This window comes from Malaclemys terrapin, chromosome 1 (assembly GCF_027887155.1).
Source record: "Malaclemys terrapin pileata isolate rMalTer1 chromosome 1, rMalTer1.hap1, whole genome shotgun sequence".
Classification (NCBI taxonomy): Eukaryota; Metazoa; Chordata; order Testudines; family Emydidae; genus Malaclemys; species Malaclemys terrapin.
The window spans coordinates 14,685,066-14,702,858 of NC_071505.1; the positions used below are offsets into that span (position 1 = coordinate 14,685,066).

The 17,793-nt window shown below is 42.6% G+C and overlaps 1 protein-coding gene across 1 annotated transcript in view; it reads left to right on the forward strand.

Annotated features, from left to right (window-relative positions):
* The window catches only part of CDC123 (cell division cycle 123), a 71,366-nt gene that overhangs the window by 44,222 nt on the left and 9,351 nt on the right, over window positions 1-17,793 (forward strand). The window contains exons 10-11 of the mRNA XM_054016561.1: window positions 2,569-2,597; window positions 17,183-17,311. Of these exons, the coding sequence (XP_053872536.1) occupies window positions 2,569-2,597; window positions 17,183-17,311 (158 nt within the window). The remainder of the gene's footprint in view (window positions 1-2,568; window positions 2,598-17,182; window positions 17,312-17,793) is intronic.

The window sequence follows — 17,793 nt, forward strand, 5'->3', positions numbered from 1 at the left end:
AACTAGTTATATTTTTGGCCTTCGTAATATCCCATGGCAAAGAATTCGGCAGGTTGACTGTATATTGTATGAAGTACTTCCTTTTATTTGTTTTAAACCTGCTGCCTATTAATTTCATCAGGTGATCCCTAGTTCTTGTTTTTTGTGAAGGGGCAAATAATACTTCCTTATTCACTTTCTCCATACCATTCATGTCTTTATAGACCTCTATCATATCTCCCCATTAGTCGTTGTGACGTGGTCATAGGCTTTCTGAAAGTCCAAGTACACTATATCGACTGGATCACCTTTGTCCAGATGCTTATTTACACGCTTAATGAATTCTAATAGATTGGTGAGGAATGATTTCCCTTTACAAAAGCCATGTGGACTCTTCCCCAACAAATCATGTGCATTTATTTGCCTGATAATTCTGTTCTTTACTATAGTCTCAACCAGTTTGCCTGGTACTGAAGTTGGGCTTACCAGCCTGTAATTGACAGGATCAGCGTTTCATTAGTTACCTTCCAGTCATCTGGCACAAAGTCTGATTTAAGTGATGGGTTACATGCCACAGTTAGTATTTCTGCAATTTCATATATGAGTTCCTTCAGAACTCTTGGGTGAATACCATCTGGCCTGGTAACTTACTACTGTTTAATATATCAGTTTATTTCAAAACCTCTCAGTTGACGTCTCAGTCTGGGACAGTTCCTCAGATTTGTCAACTAGAAAGAATGGTTCAGGTGTGGGGAACTCCCCCATATCTTCTGCCATGAAGACCAATGCAAAGAATTCATTTAGCTTCCCCACAATAGCCTCAGTTTCCTTGAGTTCTCCTTTTGCCCCTCGATCCTCCAATGCAGTGGTTCTCAACCTTTCCAGAATACTGTACCCATTTCAGCAGTCTGAAGCCTGAGCCCCCACACACACACCTGGGGCTGAAGCATGTAACTTAGCTTTGTGTGATCCCTTGTGGGGCAGGGCCACGGGCAGTTGCCCTGCTTGTCATCCCCTAATGCCAGCCCTGCACTTGTGACTCCCCTCCCTTAACCCATCCCGTGACCCCCCTGGGGATCATGAACCCCGGGTTGAGAAATGCTGATTCAAATGAATTGACACACTCCCTGGAAGAAGTCTGCGTACCCCAAGTGGTACGCGTACCCCTGGTTGAGAACCACTGCTCCAGATGAATTGATGAACCCCTGGAAGACGTCTGAGTGGTTGAGTACCACTGCTCCAGTGGCCCCACTTGCTATTTGGCTGGCTTCCTGCTTCTGATGTACTGGAAAAAAAAATTGCTGGTAGTTTTTTTTTTTTGTCTTTAGCCAATTGCTCTTCAAATTCTTTCTTGGCCTGCCCTAGTATATTTGTATACTCAACTTGCAAGTTTATACTTCTTTCCATTTTCCTCGCTAGGATTAGACTTGCAATTTTTGAAGGATACCTTTTTTTCCCTCTAACCGCCTCTTCTACTCTTCTGTTTAGCCATAGTGGCTTTTTTTTTTTTTTTTTGGGTCCTCTTACTGTTTCCGCCCCCTCCCTTACACACACACACACACACACACACACACACACACACACCACCCCCCCGCCACACACACACTTAGGGCATACATTTAGTTTGCGCACCTACTATGGTGTGTTTAAATAGTCTTCATGCAGTTTCCAGGCATTTCACCCTTGTGACTGTTCCTTTTAATTTCCATTTAACTAGCTTCCTCATTTTTGTGTATTCCCCTTTTTGAAGTTAACTGGTACTGTGGTAGGTTTCTTTGGCATTTGTCCCCTTACAGGGATATTCAATTTAATTACATTATGGTCGCTCTTACCGAGTGGTTCACCTATATTCATCTCTTGGAGCAGATCCTGTGGTCCATTTAGGACTAAATGAAGAATTGCCTCATCTCTTATGGGTTCCAGGACAAGCTGCTCCAAGACGCAGTAAATATATGGATTTGTTTAACAATACAAAAAAGTTTACTGTGAAAGATATAGATATGGAGAAACAACTATTTTGTTGAAATCTGTGAATAGTGAAGGGTTTGTATTAAAATAGATATCACTAGGCAGCTGGTGTGCTGTGACTACTGTGTTGTGTACTAAAAGTGATCATTTCACTGCTACCTTCGCTCAACCACCTACCCCCGTTGGTTTTCACTGTCTGTTTTGTCTCATCAGGTGCTGATTGTAATCTCTTTGTGGCAAGGACTCTTTATTCCATGTGTGTACCACAGCTAGCACAATGGGGCCTTGATCCCTGATTAAGGTCTCTAAGTGCTACTACAGTACAAACAATAATATTGAAGATAGCTCTTCAAAACAGAAGAGAGCTTAATAAAATGTTTTGGGGTGGAAATATCTGTATTAAACAATAAAGACCTGTAGAAAACCCAGTCTGTGCACTGGCAACAGGAGTTTTCTATTACTGTTTCTACTCTCCATCATAAATGAGTACTGTCTTGGGCTTTCTGTTTTGTAGGCATATTAAACTTGAACATTGTGCTATAAATGTTTATCTATTTATGCTTAGCCATGTGTGTAACCACATATTTTGAAACTAACAAATCAATTTTTTCTTCTTTCCAGTTGTTTTTGATGTGTACAGAGACAGCATGGTAAGTTAATAATGGCTCCTATTATTGGCATATTCTTTGATTTTATTATTTGTATTCTATGGAAATTCTTATGCTTCCTAAGTACCATAGAGGATAAATGAATGTTGGCTTCAACCTCCTGGGAAATATTGTGATGATGAGTGAATTAAAAGTATCTAGATTTTTTATTTAGTATTCTGTTCTGCAATTGTTTTCTTATATCATCAGGTCCTGTTGACTTGAGTGTATCTAATGGATCTAAATATTCTTTAACCTGTTGTTTCCTATTTTGGCTTACGTCCTCCCCCTTTGTTGTTAATATTGTGCTAAGTATCAGGTCACCATTAACCTTTTTAGTGAGGACTGAAGCAAATAGGCATTAAACACCTTGAGCTCATATGTCATTTGCTTTCTTTCCCTTTTAAGTAGTGTACCTACACTTTCCTATTTCTTTCTCTTGTTCCTAATGTATTAATCGAACCATTTTGTGCCTTAGATTTTCAGATTTTGTCTATACATGCTTATGTTTACTTTTATACTGCTCCTTAGCAATTTGTCCATGTTTCCATCTTTTGTAGGATTCCTTTTTGATGTTCAGGTCATTAAAAGAGCTCCTGATGGGGTCATATTTGTCTTGTACTATTCTTCCTCCATTTCCTTTGCATTAGGATAGTTTGCTGTTGTGCCTTTAATATTGTCTCTTTGAAAAACTGCCAGCTCTCCAGAACTCCTTTTTCTCTTAGATTTTCTTACTTTCCTACCTGAATGGTATCTAATCTAAGACGGTTGGGATGTGCATGTGTGTCATATGACAATAATGTTTGTAGTTCTTTTGCAAATAATTTTCTCCAGAGAATAAGTAGTTTATCTTTAAAAGTATGTAACAGAATCTTTGAAAATACTTTTTTTTTTTAAAAAAAAGAAGACATTTAATGGTGTCTGTCACATTCTGGGGTGCAATGCAGTGTGGGGTTGTTGTCGCTTGCCCTGTAACCTTAGGTGCGTTGAATGTTCTGCTGCTGTGACTCACAGCCTGGACACCAACAGACAAGCACACAGTGTCCTGAGTGTCTATGTGCTGTGCAGTCCTGGTTCAGCATTCTGACCCCAGCAGCCTGCCTACAACACAACAGCCCCACTCTGAATTCCCAGTCTTAATTATTGTTTGTAGAGGTGACCCCAATGCACTCCCAGTCCCGAATTTCCCCCAAACCATCTGCCTTGAAGTGGCCAGCCCTCTCCTGGAACACTCACAAAAATAGTGAGGTTTGTTTGCTCCTTTAAAGAGACAGAAGCACATCACAGCTTAATTTAACTGGGGTAAATACACCCTTCCCTTCAAGCACGGTACTGAGTTGGTTTATTGTAAAAATTAACCACATTTATTACCGAAAGGACGTAGGTTAAGTGATACCAAGTAGAAGGAATAAAGTTAGAAAGGGTTACAACCAAACAACCAAAAGTAAAATGACACTTTGTAATGGCGAAGACCTAAATTAACAAACTAGGGTAGCTTCCTTACCAATCTTCCATTCCCAGAGACTTCAACCCCTTCGGTTGAAGGACCTATCTTTCTCAGCTTACAAGAGATCTGGTCTCTTGTATCTGTGCAGTGATGGATAACTTAGGGGTTCTCTGCCCCTGCCTTAATAGTCCAGTTAACCTTCGAAAAGCATATCTCTAAGTTAATTGATCTTGCTTCAAGAGGCAGGGAAGTTCCCTGAGGGGTACTGTCTCTATCTCCTGTCAAGAGTAAGTGGTCATCTTTCCCCACTTGCTCTCCTGATGACTTGGTTTACCTTGCATATAAATATGCCGCCTTTGTCTCTGCCTGACAACCAGGCTGGTCAGACAAGCAAATATACAATTTTTTGTGATCTGTACATGCTGACTGACTCCCCAGCCATCTTGTGAGTTTTAATGGTTCTGTTTACTGCATATGTAAATTACTATCCCATTGTTACTGGTCAACCCTGCTTCATTTGTATTCAAAGCCCAAGCAGACCTGTTTTCTACTTCATTCAAATACAGACTTTAAAATATAGTATCAGACAACATCCACATGTAGGATTAATGCAAACATTTCACAATGATATTAATCACCAGTGTGTCAATAGTTTTCCAGTGACACGACACCTTTTACATACAGATCATGCCAGTAATGAGTTGGGGTACACTGGTCAAGCCTGCTGAAACTCACTGTTAGATACCAGGAAGCCGCTTGCCCTCAGGCACTGGGATATCACTGGCTGACCCAGAGACAGCAGGTCAGAACCCTCTTTTCTGCCCAGGGTGTCTGCCACCATATTTTCTTTCTCCTTTATAGAGAAGAAACCTGTTTTGTCTCCTTTGTTTACAGTCTTTGGGATATAATATCAGAGCACGTCCATAATTTCACCTACAGAGTTGTTACAAACATTTCACTGTGACATTAATGACCAGTGAAGTGATGGATTTATTACATCTCACGTTTTAAATAAATACCATGACCCAAGTGTGTGTCAGACCCGATGAGTTGCTGATGTAGAATCGTGAACCATCAATGGACCCCTGTGTCACAGTATCGCAAGAAACTGATTAAATATTATCAGGGAGACTGATAGCGCCACCTATTATTAAGATAGCCTGATATGTCTCCACTTTAAGAGCCTGGTTTTAGTTGCTTATAACTTTGCCAAACCTGGACTGTTTGGGCTGAAATTTTCCATGCTGGGTGTCTGCCTTCGGCTACATACCAACGTAATGTGCTCCTCCCGAGGGCAAAAGGGAGAAGCTGGACTTTCCCGAGAATGACTGTTCCCAGGTGCTTCAGACCACAGCGAGGCTAGGCACTGGGACTGAAAGCAGGGAGCCTCTCTCTCTTGTGTTCTCACTGACAGCCTTGCGGGAACATCCAGGCAGCATGGAGGAGGAAGATGTCTGAGTTGAATGCAGAGGGGACGAAAGTCGGACTGGGGAGAGTCAAAGGAGGAGACTGCAACAAGGAATCTAATGCAGTGGTTATTTCATCAGGATTATTTGGTCGGGCCCCCTTTCTTTGTGTCTGTAGTAGTTTACGTCCCACCCCCCAAGCACATATACCACCACCCAGCTCTGAAGGCAGAGCAGAGAGCAGCAGCACAGAATTAAAGGTGGCAATGTGAAAAGTGATATTCGACAATACCACTTTTCACAGCAGACTTAGCACCTCATGCTACCCTTACTTCTGCGCTGCTGCAGCCGCCCGAGGGCTGACAGCTGGCGCTCCGCTGCCTCCAGGTGTGGGAATGAGGGGGAGGGAAGGAGAGCCTGAACCCAGGCTGCCTCCAGGTGAGGGATTGGGGCAAGGGTGTGCATGGCCCATCTGCATGAGCCCTCGCCATCCAGGGTTCATGGGAGACGTGCTCCATAGTTTGAGGACCAGTGAGACTGAGTCTAGAGGGGGTCTTGAGAGTGAAACTGTGAATGGGACTGTCTGGGCAAAGAGACTGGGAGCCTGTGGGGGAGGCTGGGACCGGTTAGCGAAGGAGACTAGGACTGGGAACTGGGGGAAAACAAACTGGGAATTGGTGAAGGAAGGGGAGTGGAGACTGGGAACCAGTTGGTTGAGGGGAACCTCTGAGATCAGACAAGGAGCTATGGGAGAGTGGGGGACTGGGACTGTCTGAACAAGGAGAGTGGAACTAGAATGCGGGGGAGGTGGAGGCAGCAGGGAGAGGAAGGGACCACAACTTGACAGAGTAGTGGTGCAGTAGGAGAACCGGGACTGGCTGTACCAGGAGCCAGGGAGAGGTGATGGGGGGAGACTGAGATTGGATGACTCCAGGAAGAGAGACTAGGACTGGGAGCCAGTGGAAGAGCTGGAAGGGAGGACTCTTGAACTGGCTGGGCAAGGGGGCTGGAAGTGTGGTCACCAGGGCCGGCTCTGGCTTTTTTGCCGCCCTAGGCAAAAAAGCCACACACACACACGCCCCAGCGCGGCAAGGGAGGGCGCCGAGCCCGGCCGCGGGCCCGCAATCCCCGACCGGCCGGAGCGCCGGGAGCAGGGCGGAGAGCCTGGCCGGGGCTCTCCGCTATCCTCGGCGGCCAGAGCGCCGGTGAGAGGGCGGAAAGCCCCCGGCGGCTAGAGCGCTGGGGGGAGGCCAGTGAGCCCGCCGCGGCTCTCTACTCTTCCCGACTGGCCGGAGCGCCGGGGGGAGGGCGGCGAACCCGCTACGGCTCCACTCTCCCCGACTGGCCGGAGCGCCGGGGGGAGGGCGGCGAGCCCAGTCGCGGCCCCGCTCTTGGGCCAGAGCGCCCCGCCACTCCGCCCCCCTCCAGGCGCCGCCCCAAGCACATGCTTGGTGGGCTGGTGCCTGGAGCCAGCCCTGGTGGTCACAAACTGGAGGAGTAGATACTGGGACTGGGACAAGGAGCCAGGGGTGTGGAAGAGACAGGACTGGGCCAGGGACAGGTTGGAGGGGACATGGCAGAAGATTCTGTGCCCACTAGATACACTCCCTTCAGTGTGGAATGGAGCCCAAAAGACCTGATTCTGAGCATTTCTCTCCTGTCAGCAAATATTTGTGAAATCCACTGGCATGCTACATTCCGGTCCACACAGAGGATGACAACCTACTACTGCTGTCAGTTTAGTTCTTTTGGCTAAAGAGGCAGAGGTCTGTGCAGTGGACCTAGTGACCCAGTGTCAGTATGAGGCCATGTGATGGAATTTCTGTTTTTGTGAGTTCTCCTCCCCCCCAGTTTGCTCTTTTTAAAATCCTAGGGAGTTGCACACAAACTACATTAAAAGAACATTATTAAGATTGCAAAGTCAAGCAGTCAAAAGCTAGGAAGTGCCCGTGCAGCCTTAATTTGGCCCCCCTGCATGTATGCATTAAGATTGTCTTTAAATTACACAATCGCATACAGGATTCCCATCTCCGGAACACAGGATGGGCATCCTCTGAGGATGAATCGGGGTTGTGTAGGGAAGGAGGCTCTTGTCTGTAGACCCTTGCCTCATTTGTTGCAGAATTTAGAAGGTGTGTACTGAATGAGGCAGGAGACTGCTGGAAGAGAAAGGATAGTCTCATGGTTAAGGCAGTTGAATGATATCCCTGCCTGTGCCACAGAGTTCCTATGTGATGCTAGGCAAGTCACTTAAACCAAACTTTTCATAGGTCGTCACTAATTTTGTGTTCCTCCATTTTCTGTGTTCCTGACTTGAGATCCTGGGGTCTGATTTGCAGAAGTGCTGAGCACTTGTAGCTGCAATTGAAGTTAATAGGGTCTGTGCTTTGAACATATAAAGTGCTATGTAATGCTAAGTACTATGAACAATCAGGTCTTAGGCATCTTAGATTGGACACCCAAAATCAGTGGATGCTTTTGACCTTCGTCTTTCCGTTCCTTAGATCCCCATCTGTAAAGTGGAGATAATACTACCCTTCAGCTCACAGGGGTATAGTGAAGATAAATTAATATTTGTGAAGCACTCAGATACTAGTGATGAGCACTATCTGGGGATGAATCGGGGAAATTAATAATTCTGTCTTCATAACAGGGTTTGAGTAGAATGCAGTAAATAAGGCATTGGGCCACACACTGAACAAGGATAAAACAAAATATTGAATAGCTGCTCATTAAGTGAGGGCTGTCCATCCTGTGCACTGAATGAAGTTGTGGTATTATGGAAAAATGTGTGATCATGTAATTAAAGGGCTTGTCTACATAATATGGCAATGAAACAACACTACATGTAAGTGCACTAGGGAGCCTTTAGTGTGCACCGGCAGGATCTACACAGATCAGTTAATGCACAGCATATTAGTACACCTTAAAAATCACATCCCCGTAGAGTGCATTACTGCGTTGTGTGGACAAGCCCAAAGACTGTATGATATTGCTTGCAAACAAGGAAGCCGAGATAAGGTTTGCATAGGCAACCTTAATTTGGCATTTTCAAATTTTTAGTGCTTAACTTTGCAGCCTTAGTTGTGTTTGTCTGTGTGATAGAAACTACTGGTGAGGACAAGTTCCTAATAGAAGAGAAGGGAATTGCGTAGACTTAACTACCAAACAAATCTTCATCTCTCTGCTTGAGACTGATGTTATTTGAAGGACTCTGCCTTTTGCTGTAATCTAGAAATAATATTCTGAATTGTATAAGAGTTTGGATTATGGCTCTGCTGAGCATCTGAGGGAATGACTCACAGATTTGAAGCCCTAAGGGACCATTATGATCATCTAATCATACTTTCCAAATTTCATCCACTAATTCCTGCATCAAATATACATCTTTGTCTGATCTGAAAGCAAAAATGGATTTAATCTAATGAAGTTAAAACTATGATTCAATGGTGTCACCTTTCAGGATTTTTATTGTGAACCTTGTGATATGTGATGTTTTCTTAAAGCTCCAGCTCCCAGAGTCATGTGATGATGTGAGGATAAGTGTTAATTTAAAAAAAAAAAAAAAACTTCTGTCCCTTATGGTTGTGGAGAAAAGCTTGAAAGCATGCATCCTAAAGGCTCAAAAACTAGAAAGCAAACAAAAAGGAGCTCTTTTTAAAATCTCATTATTAGGGCTGTCAATTAATCGCAGTTAATTCACGCAATTAACTCAAAAATTAATCGTGGTTAAAAAAATTAATCGTGATTAATTGCACTTTTCATCGCCCTGTTAAACAATAGAATACCAATTGAAATTTATTAAATATTTTTGGATGTTTTTGTACATTTCTCAAATGTATTGATTTCAATTACAACACAAAATACAAAGTGTACAGTGCTCACTTTATTATATTATTATTACAAATATTTGCACTGTAAAAATGATAAAAGAAATAGTATTTTTCAATTCACCTCATACAAGTACTATAGTGCAATCTCTTTATCATGAAAGCGTAACTTACAAATGTAATTTTTTTGGGGGGGATACATAACTTCACTCAAAAACAAAACCATGTAAAACTTTGGAGCCTACAAGTGCACTTAGTTCTATTTCTTGTTCAGCCAATCGCTCAGAAGAACAAGTTTCTTTACGTTTAGGGGAGATAATGCTGCCCGCTTCTTATTTACAATGTTACCTGAAAGTGAGAACAGGCATTCACATGGCACTTTTGTAGCCGGCATTGCAAGGTATTTATGTGCCAGATATGCTAAACATTCGTATGCCCCTTCATGCTTCAACCACCATTCCAAAGGATATGCTTCCATGCTGATGATGCTCATTTAAAAAAAAATGTGTTAATTACATTTGTGACTGAACTCCTTGGGGGAGAAGTGCATGTCTCCTGCTCTGTTTTACCCGCATTCTGCCATATATTTCATGTTATAGCAGTCTCAGATGATGACCCAGAACATGTTCGTTTTAAGAACACTTTCACTGCAGATTTGACAAAACACAAAGAAGGTACCAATGTGAGATTTCTAAAGATAGCTACAGCTCTTCACCCAAGGTTTAAGATTCTGAAGTGCCTTCCAAAATCTGAGAGGGACGAGGTGTGGAACATGCTTTCAGAAGAGTTAAAAGAGCAGTACTTCAACGCGGAAACTTCAGAACCCAAACCACCAAAAAAGAAAATTACCCTTCTGCTGGTGGCATCTGACTCAGGTGATGAAAATGAACATGTGTCGGTCCGCACTGCTTTGGATCGTTATCGAGCAGAACCCATCATCAGCATGGACGCATGTCCTCCGGAATGGTGGTTGAAGCATGAAGGGACATACGAATCTTTAGTGCATCTGGCACGTAAATATCTTGTGACGCCAGCCTCAATGCCTGTTCTTACTTTCAGGTGACGTAAACAAGAAGCGGCCAGCATTATCTCCTGCAAATATAAACAAACTTGTTTGAGCGATGGGCTGAACAAGAAGTAGGACTGATTGGACTCTAAAATTTTACATTGTTTTATTTTTGAGTGCAGTTATTTTTTGTACATAATTCTACATTTGTAAGTTCAACTTTCCTGATAAAGATATTGCACTACAGTACTTTTATTAGGTGAATTGAAAAATGCTACTTCTTTTGTTTTTTACAGTGCAGATATTTGTAATAAAAAATAATATAAAGTGAGCACTGTACACTTTGTATTCTGTTGTAATTGAAATCAATATATTTGAAAATGTAGAAAATATCCAAAAATATTTTAATAAATGGTATTCTATTATTGTTTAACAGTGCGATTAATCGCAATTCGTTTTTTTAATCAATTGACAGCCCTGATCATTATTTGAACCAGTTGTGATTTGTGGGGAGGGGTCTGACGCACAGTGTTCCAGCAGATGGAGTTGGCAATACTGGTGATTTTTAAGTATTGATTTTGACTCTCAGCCTCTTGGTGGCTGATATGTAGAGAGTTTCTGGGTTTTGTAGTTATACAATGACAGTGCCAAAAATAGTACCTAAACAGATGCGTGTCTGGATGGAAGTACTTCTTGTACCAATGCATCCAGTCAACACCAGGTAATTTTATGACATTGGTTTCAAGTCAGCCTAAAAGCTAAATGCAGCTCAGGTACAAAACCTATTTACCCACCCCAGGGGTTCTCAAACTTCATTGCACTGCGACCTCCTTCTGATAACAAAAATTACTACACGACCCAGGATGGGGGACCAAAGCCTGAGCCCACCTGAGTCCTGCCACCCCAGGTGGAGGCCTGTCAAGGTTCCTTCCCCACTCTGAACTTTAGAGTACAGATATGGGAACCTGCATGTAAACTTCTAAGCTTAACCACCAACTTAGATCTGGTTTTGCTGCCACCACTCCCAAGTGCTAACTCCCTTCCTTGGATAGCCTTGAGAGACTCCTCCATTAATTCCCTGGTGAACACCGATCCAAAACCCCTTGGATCTTAAAACAAGGAAAAAATCAATCAGGTTATTTAAAAGAAGGCTTTTAATTAAAGAAAGAAAGGTAAAAATCATCTCTGTAAAATCAGGATGGAAAATAACTTTACAGTGTAATCAGATTCAAAAAGCCCAGAGGAATCCCCTCTAGCCTTAAGTTCAAAGCTACAGCAAACAGAGATAAACACTCTAGCAAAAGGAACATTTACAAGTTGAGAAAACAAAGATAAACCTAACGCGCCTTGCCTGGCTGTTACTTACAAGTTTGAAATATGAGAGACGTGTTCAGAAGATTTGGAGAGCATGGATTGATGTCTGGTCCCTCTTAGTCCCAAGAGCGAACAACTCCCAAAACAAAGAGCACAAACAAAAGCCGTCCCCCCCCACCAAGATTTGAAAGTATCTCGTCCCCTTATTGGTCCTTTGGGTCAGGTGTCAGCCAGGTTACCTGAGCTTCTTAACCCTTTACAGGTAAAAGGATTTTGGAGTCTCTGGCCAGGAGGGATTTTATAGTATTGTACACAGGAGGGCTGTTACCCTTCCCTTTATAGTTATGCTAGGGCCGAAGCCCAAGCCCCACCACCCCAGGCAGAGGGACCAAAGCAGAAGCCAAGGGCTTCAGCCCCAGGCAGGGGGCCTGTAACCTGAGCCCTGCTGCCCAGGGCTGAAGTCCTTGGGCTTTGGCTTTGTCCCTGGGCCCCAGCCAGTCTGAGCCAATCCTGGTGACCCCATTAAAATGGGGTCGTGACCCACTTTGGGGTCTTGACCCACAGTTTGAGAACTGCTGACCCAACCTGACTATGATGTGGGGGGGGAGAGCAGAGAGGAGAGAGAGCAGGGAAATTTTACTTACCACAGCCAAGTTAATGAGCAGAATTTTTCAAGTCTGGCCAACTTCAGCCTGTAGCTGCCTTGTCTTGTAACTTGAAGGGTAAAGACAAAGATTTTTTAAGTGAAAGATTTTAATCCTGGTGATCTTGGACAAAAAGCATTTTTTCTTCATCTGTCAAGTTAATATAGCTGTGTCTATCTGTGTATCTCTTAATTATTTGTGCAAATTCCATGCAGCCCTCAGGCTCCTGGAAGACTGCTAGTTAGTCCCTTGGTGTGTCAGACCCACCTCCTTCATCCCTGCCTGTGCACACACTTTCATGACTTGCCAATGTATTATTCTTTAGTGTGTGAATTATAGGCACTGAAATGGTGCTGAGTGTTGTGTAGCTCAATCACTTTCCAGAGTTTGTGCTCCAGAGCAACGTGGTTGAATGGCAACCTCATGTGTAGAATGAGAGAAGTGCCCAGCGTCTGCCTATTTAAAGCACTTTCACCTGCAAAATGTCTCTTGGATGTGTGTTTGTTCTCTTGCAAGGACTGCAACATTTGGAAGAGCAAGAACCCTGTAGGTTTTCTGTAGAGTGACTGAAAGAACACTGGGGAGACTACTGCAAGTCCTAATCATTTGGAATTTGCGCGTCAGTAGATTGGAGTACGACATAAGCAACTTGAATGTATCTGTTCTATGCAAGCTTTCGTATACCTTCTAATAGGGCTCATGTAAACTCAGTTCAGTCCTTCTGTTTCTGCTCTCAGCTGATATTCCTGATATTCTCTCTGCTGTGCACTGGCTTCCCTGAACTCAGTCTTGTCAGTTCTTGACTAGCTTTGCAGACCAGCCAGCTTTAAGGGATACCCATTCTAACACAATCTTTAAAGGCAGATGGTCTCCAAAGCCAGGCAGCAAGCACTAGAGAGGCAACACTCCGGGGTTGGATGGCCCATTTTGGATCCCTTTCTTTATTTCTGCTCTCAGCTATTGTCTAGTGATGGGCTGCCTGGAGGTAGCTGTACTTTGTGTTGTGTGAACTAATCCCTATATATTTCTTGCATACCTCCCAAATCTTAATTGTTTGTAAAACACTTTATGATCTTTAGATAAAAGTTACTGTAGAACTGCTAAGTAGTATAATGAAGATATTTCAGACCATTGTTAGTTCACAACTCTTTTTTCTAAATTTTAAACTAATACTCGGGCTTCATTGTCCCATGTGTACTGTCATTGTGGGCATGAACACACACGGCTGAAATTAGGGAAATGTGACAATTCACTTTGCTGGTTACCTTTACTAACATGGCATTTCTTATCTATCTTGTAACTTCCTTTAAATGTTCTTATATTATAGCTACTTCCTTAAAGCAGTATGCTTTTTATCTTTTTATGAAAATAAAATGAATGTTACCATGTTATAATAGACCTACCAGTGTATATTTTTAGGGTGCTAAATACATACCATGTGTTATTGCTTGTTTCCCCTCATCATATACAAAATATAGCCCATGTTAATTTCACTCTTGTGTGGTGGAGTTTTTGCTATACAAATGGATCTTCAGAAAACATCAGGCATAGTCTTGAGGCTACATAGTTTGAGAACATAGAAAAGGAGGCTATCTTTGAAAGAAAATGTATCTATGCTTGCCTAGTAAACACTCGGTATTGAGGCACCCAAATTTTGGGACAACAAAGGTTGCATTAGCAACTTACCAAGAGGCAGAGGGACATACCTAGCATGTATGCAGATGCCCGTAAATGGCTTTCTCAAAAACAATTGCATACAACTCAGACATATAAGTAGATGTTAATCTGCCTTAAGTGACAAGAGATTGCTAATACTGGAAGCCTGCAATTAAATAGCTTTATTTTTGCTCTATAGCTGTGATGTGAAAGTGGTTTTGGATTATGTTTTGGCTTTTACTCTGGGTTTCCTAGATATGCTTCAGTCTTATTTTTTCCACTTAGTCTGAAGACTGTTCAGTGACTGACCCAGAGATAGATGCCTTACTTTTAATAAATCTGAAGGGGAGTGTTTTAGATCTGTTCATTTTTTATGCTGCCTCCTACCAATTAGCAATTACCAAAGTTCAGTGGGGATATAAAAGTAACTAGAGGAGACGCTTTGGGAACCGTTAATAGGTTGTGGAAGGCACATTGACTCTTTTCCGTCTCCGCAGGAAGAGGAAAATGCAGCTGTGGTGCCCACAGACCCCAGTTCTTGCTTTTCACTGGTCCCATAATTTATTTTTTGATATTAAAGCCTATGCAATGTAAAACTCCCTAATGAACTGATTGTAAAATCCCTGTGAACAGTTAAGTTGAATACATGTAATAAAAAAAATCCCCACTCTTAACAAGCTGAAAAATCTCAGAGATGGAGGAAAGATTCTCTGAACTGCAGAGCAAACTTTGCCAGCCATTGCCTGTCTCTGAAACACAAATTGGTTCATTAGCTTGTTTTCCAGTGTGGTAGGAATCCAAATGATAAATTCTTCTTCCTGATGTCATTGGATTGACAAGATGCTCTGATGATAGCACAAGCAAAACATCATTATAATTAGAATATCTGACTATTTGCAAGAGAAGCAGAGGGATTGAAAATGATAAGCCAGGCTGATACAAATAGTCTGCTTCCTGGAGTGCTGCTCTGGTGGTGTTAATGCTGCTACACCATGGCTGCAGCTCAACAGTGCAAAACCACCTCTGTTTCTTTACTCTTCTGCAATAAATAACAGCTGAAGTGTCTCTCTGTGACGTTCCCCTGGTGTTATCTGGACCAGTGATCTGCTAGGTCACTCCAATCCTCGACTCTGGGAGCCAGCCTTACCCTGCTCTGCTGTGAGAACCCCCACTCCCAGACTGTTCACACACAGCCTCTAGCACGTAAGCTGCTCCCAGCTACATGAGTGAGCACTTTTGGCCAGCCGCTGCTTGGATTGTGCAACTGAATGACACTAGCCAATATCTCCGGTCCCAGACACAACCCTAGGAACCTCCATCTTGCATCATGACCTTCCGAAGACACCCAACATGAGAAACTTTGCATTGGATACCACACACTCTCTCTACAGCTTGTATTTTCCATATTAACAAACTCTAGTTCTCTGAATGTATTATGGTTTCAGTACTATCATTTGCCATAGTGAGCTTGTGCACTAGCTTATTGAAGCTTCATTTACTTGCAATATGATAATAAGTGTCATGATATTGCAACAAGGGAGACTCATGAAAAGCTGTGTGAAACTGGGTTCCATTTCTGTCTTCCATTTTCCAGGCCAGCAGGGCCTACAAGGGCTCCATAGGCACCATGTTAAACTTGTAGTTAGGGGGGAGTGGGAGAGGAGGAAATGTCATGTTGCTCAGCAACAAAGCTGGTGTTCACAGCTTTAAAGGGTTTCTAGAGGAAATGGATGGAAGTTGTCAAGTGTATCAAGGAGATTGAGGCCTGGTCTATACTTAGGTCAACATAGCTACTGCGCTTAGGGGAATGAAAAATCCACACTTCTGAGTGCCATAGCTATGCTGATGTGGCCCTCGACGTAATCCCCCTCCCCGCCCACAGCTAGGTCAATAGAAGAATGTTTCCGTCAACCTACCTACTGTCCCTCAGAGAGGTGGAGTTGCCATAGTGATGAAGGTAACCCCTTCCATTGCGTAGTCTGTGCCTACACTATGGGATTACAGCAGCATATCTACAGCACCCTGATGGAGTGGAGGGAAGGAAGGAATAGAAAATTAAATATGCCATGGTCTTTTGTTTTCAAATTGCAATGAATTATGGCTCAGTCACTCAAATATGGTACATATAACATTTCTTCTACGTGGTAAATCTAGGCTTGCGTATGATGCCTAAATTGAGAGAATTCTTGCTACCAACTGATAAAGAGTAATGCTTCATTACAATGTAATTTGTCTTAAATATCAGAATAAGTAAGCTTTTACTGAAAAGGAAGGATGGTTCAGTGCTTATGGTGCTAGCTTGAGACCTGAGAGATCCCGATTCAATTTCCTCCACAGACTTTGTGTGATCTTGGGCAAATCATCTTAGTCTCTTTGTGCTTTCTTTCATTCCTTATCTATACAATGGGGATAATAGTATGTCTCTACCTCACAGAGGCATTGTGAGGATAAATACACTAAGATTGAAACACTCAGATACTATGCTAATGGCTACATATACATAGCTTAGATAAATGCAAGTTAGTCTTTAAATTATCTGCCAAGTGGGATAGTGGTGACAAAGATGCCTTCTAAGTGCTTGATCAGGGTTTGATTCCCACCCAGTGCAGCACCAAATTTTGGAAATAAGTGAGAGTAATTAATCATTGGGACAATTTACCAAGGGTTGTGGTGGATTCTCCATCAGTGGCAATTTTTAAATCAAGATTGGATGCTTTCCTAGAAGATCTGCTCTAGTTCAAACCGGAATTATTTCACGGAAGTTGTATGGCCTGTGTTACACAGGAGGTCAGACTAGATGGCCACAGTGGTCCCTCCTGGCCTTAGAATCTGTGACTCTAAATGTCTTTCAACATGAAGGATCCCAAAGCATTTTAAAAACTACACAGTATTCCTGAAATGCAGCCATCTCTGGGGTGGAAAGCAGCCATCCTGCAGACGGCCACTTTCTATAGTACTGTCACAAGACTGGTGTGAGGAATGGAACTTTTAGTAAAAGACATTTAGGGCAAATGTCTGTTGTCACCCAAAGTGACCGGGGATCTCTAAGGTCTACACAGACCAGAGAGAATCCCTGTAAAGCCTAATCTGAAAGATCCTTCCATAGGAAACTGCATAGAACTTGCATCAATTTACATGACCTGTTTGACCTCTTATGAAAACTGTCTTCTAACAGCCCATGCAGTATGTTTTTGTTTCCACACTTAAGCAGAGAATAATTTTTCCTCTTATTTCACATCCACTCTTGTTTGTTGATATTTTATTTTCTTCGTTGTTGTACTGCAGAGTAAGGTATGGTTAATCGATTTTAACCCCTTTGGTGAAGTAACAGACTCTCTGCTGTTTACGTGGGAAGAATTGACATCTGGGAAGAACTTGAAAGGTGACCATAGTGAAGGGGAGGCTATGGAACAGGTAAGGAAATATGGTAAAGAATAAGACTGCGGTGTCAGAGAGATGGATTTAGATAACTCAAAAGGTGCTCTAGCCTCTGGTTTTTTTCTTCAGTGTATTTAGGATGTGAACCAAAGCCTGTTAAAGTCAGTGGGCGCACTTCCATTGAGTTCACTGGGCTTTAGATCATGCCCATACATAGTAAACTGCTTGAGAGCAGGATCTGTCTCCTCTTTGTCTGTACAGTGTTCAAGCTCAACAAATACATATTTTGTCCAGTTTTAAATGCAAAAATGGGGCTTCTGTTCTGCAGCCTTGACCAGATTTATAAGAAATTGTCCTAATATTTACCTTTGTTCCCTTTGTCCCATTACTCCTTGTTATTTGCACATATTGCACCTTAAACAATTTCTTTTTACTCCTTGGTATTTACCCTTCAAATATTTGTCCTTTTTCTTCATCACTTAACCAACCTCTGCTTCTTTCCCAGTGTTTCTAATTTA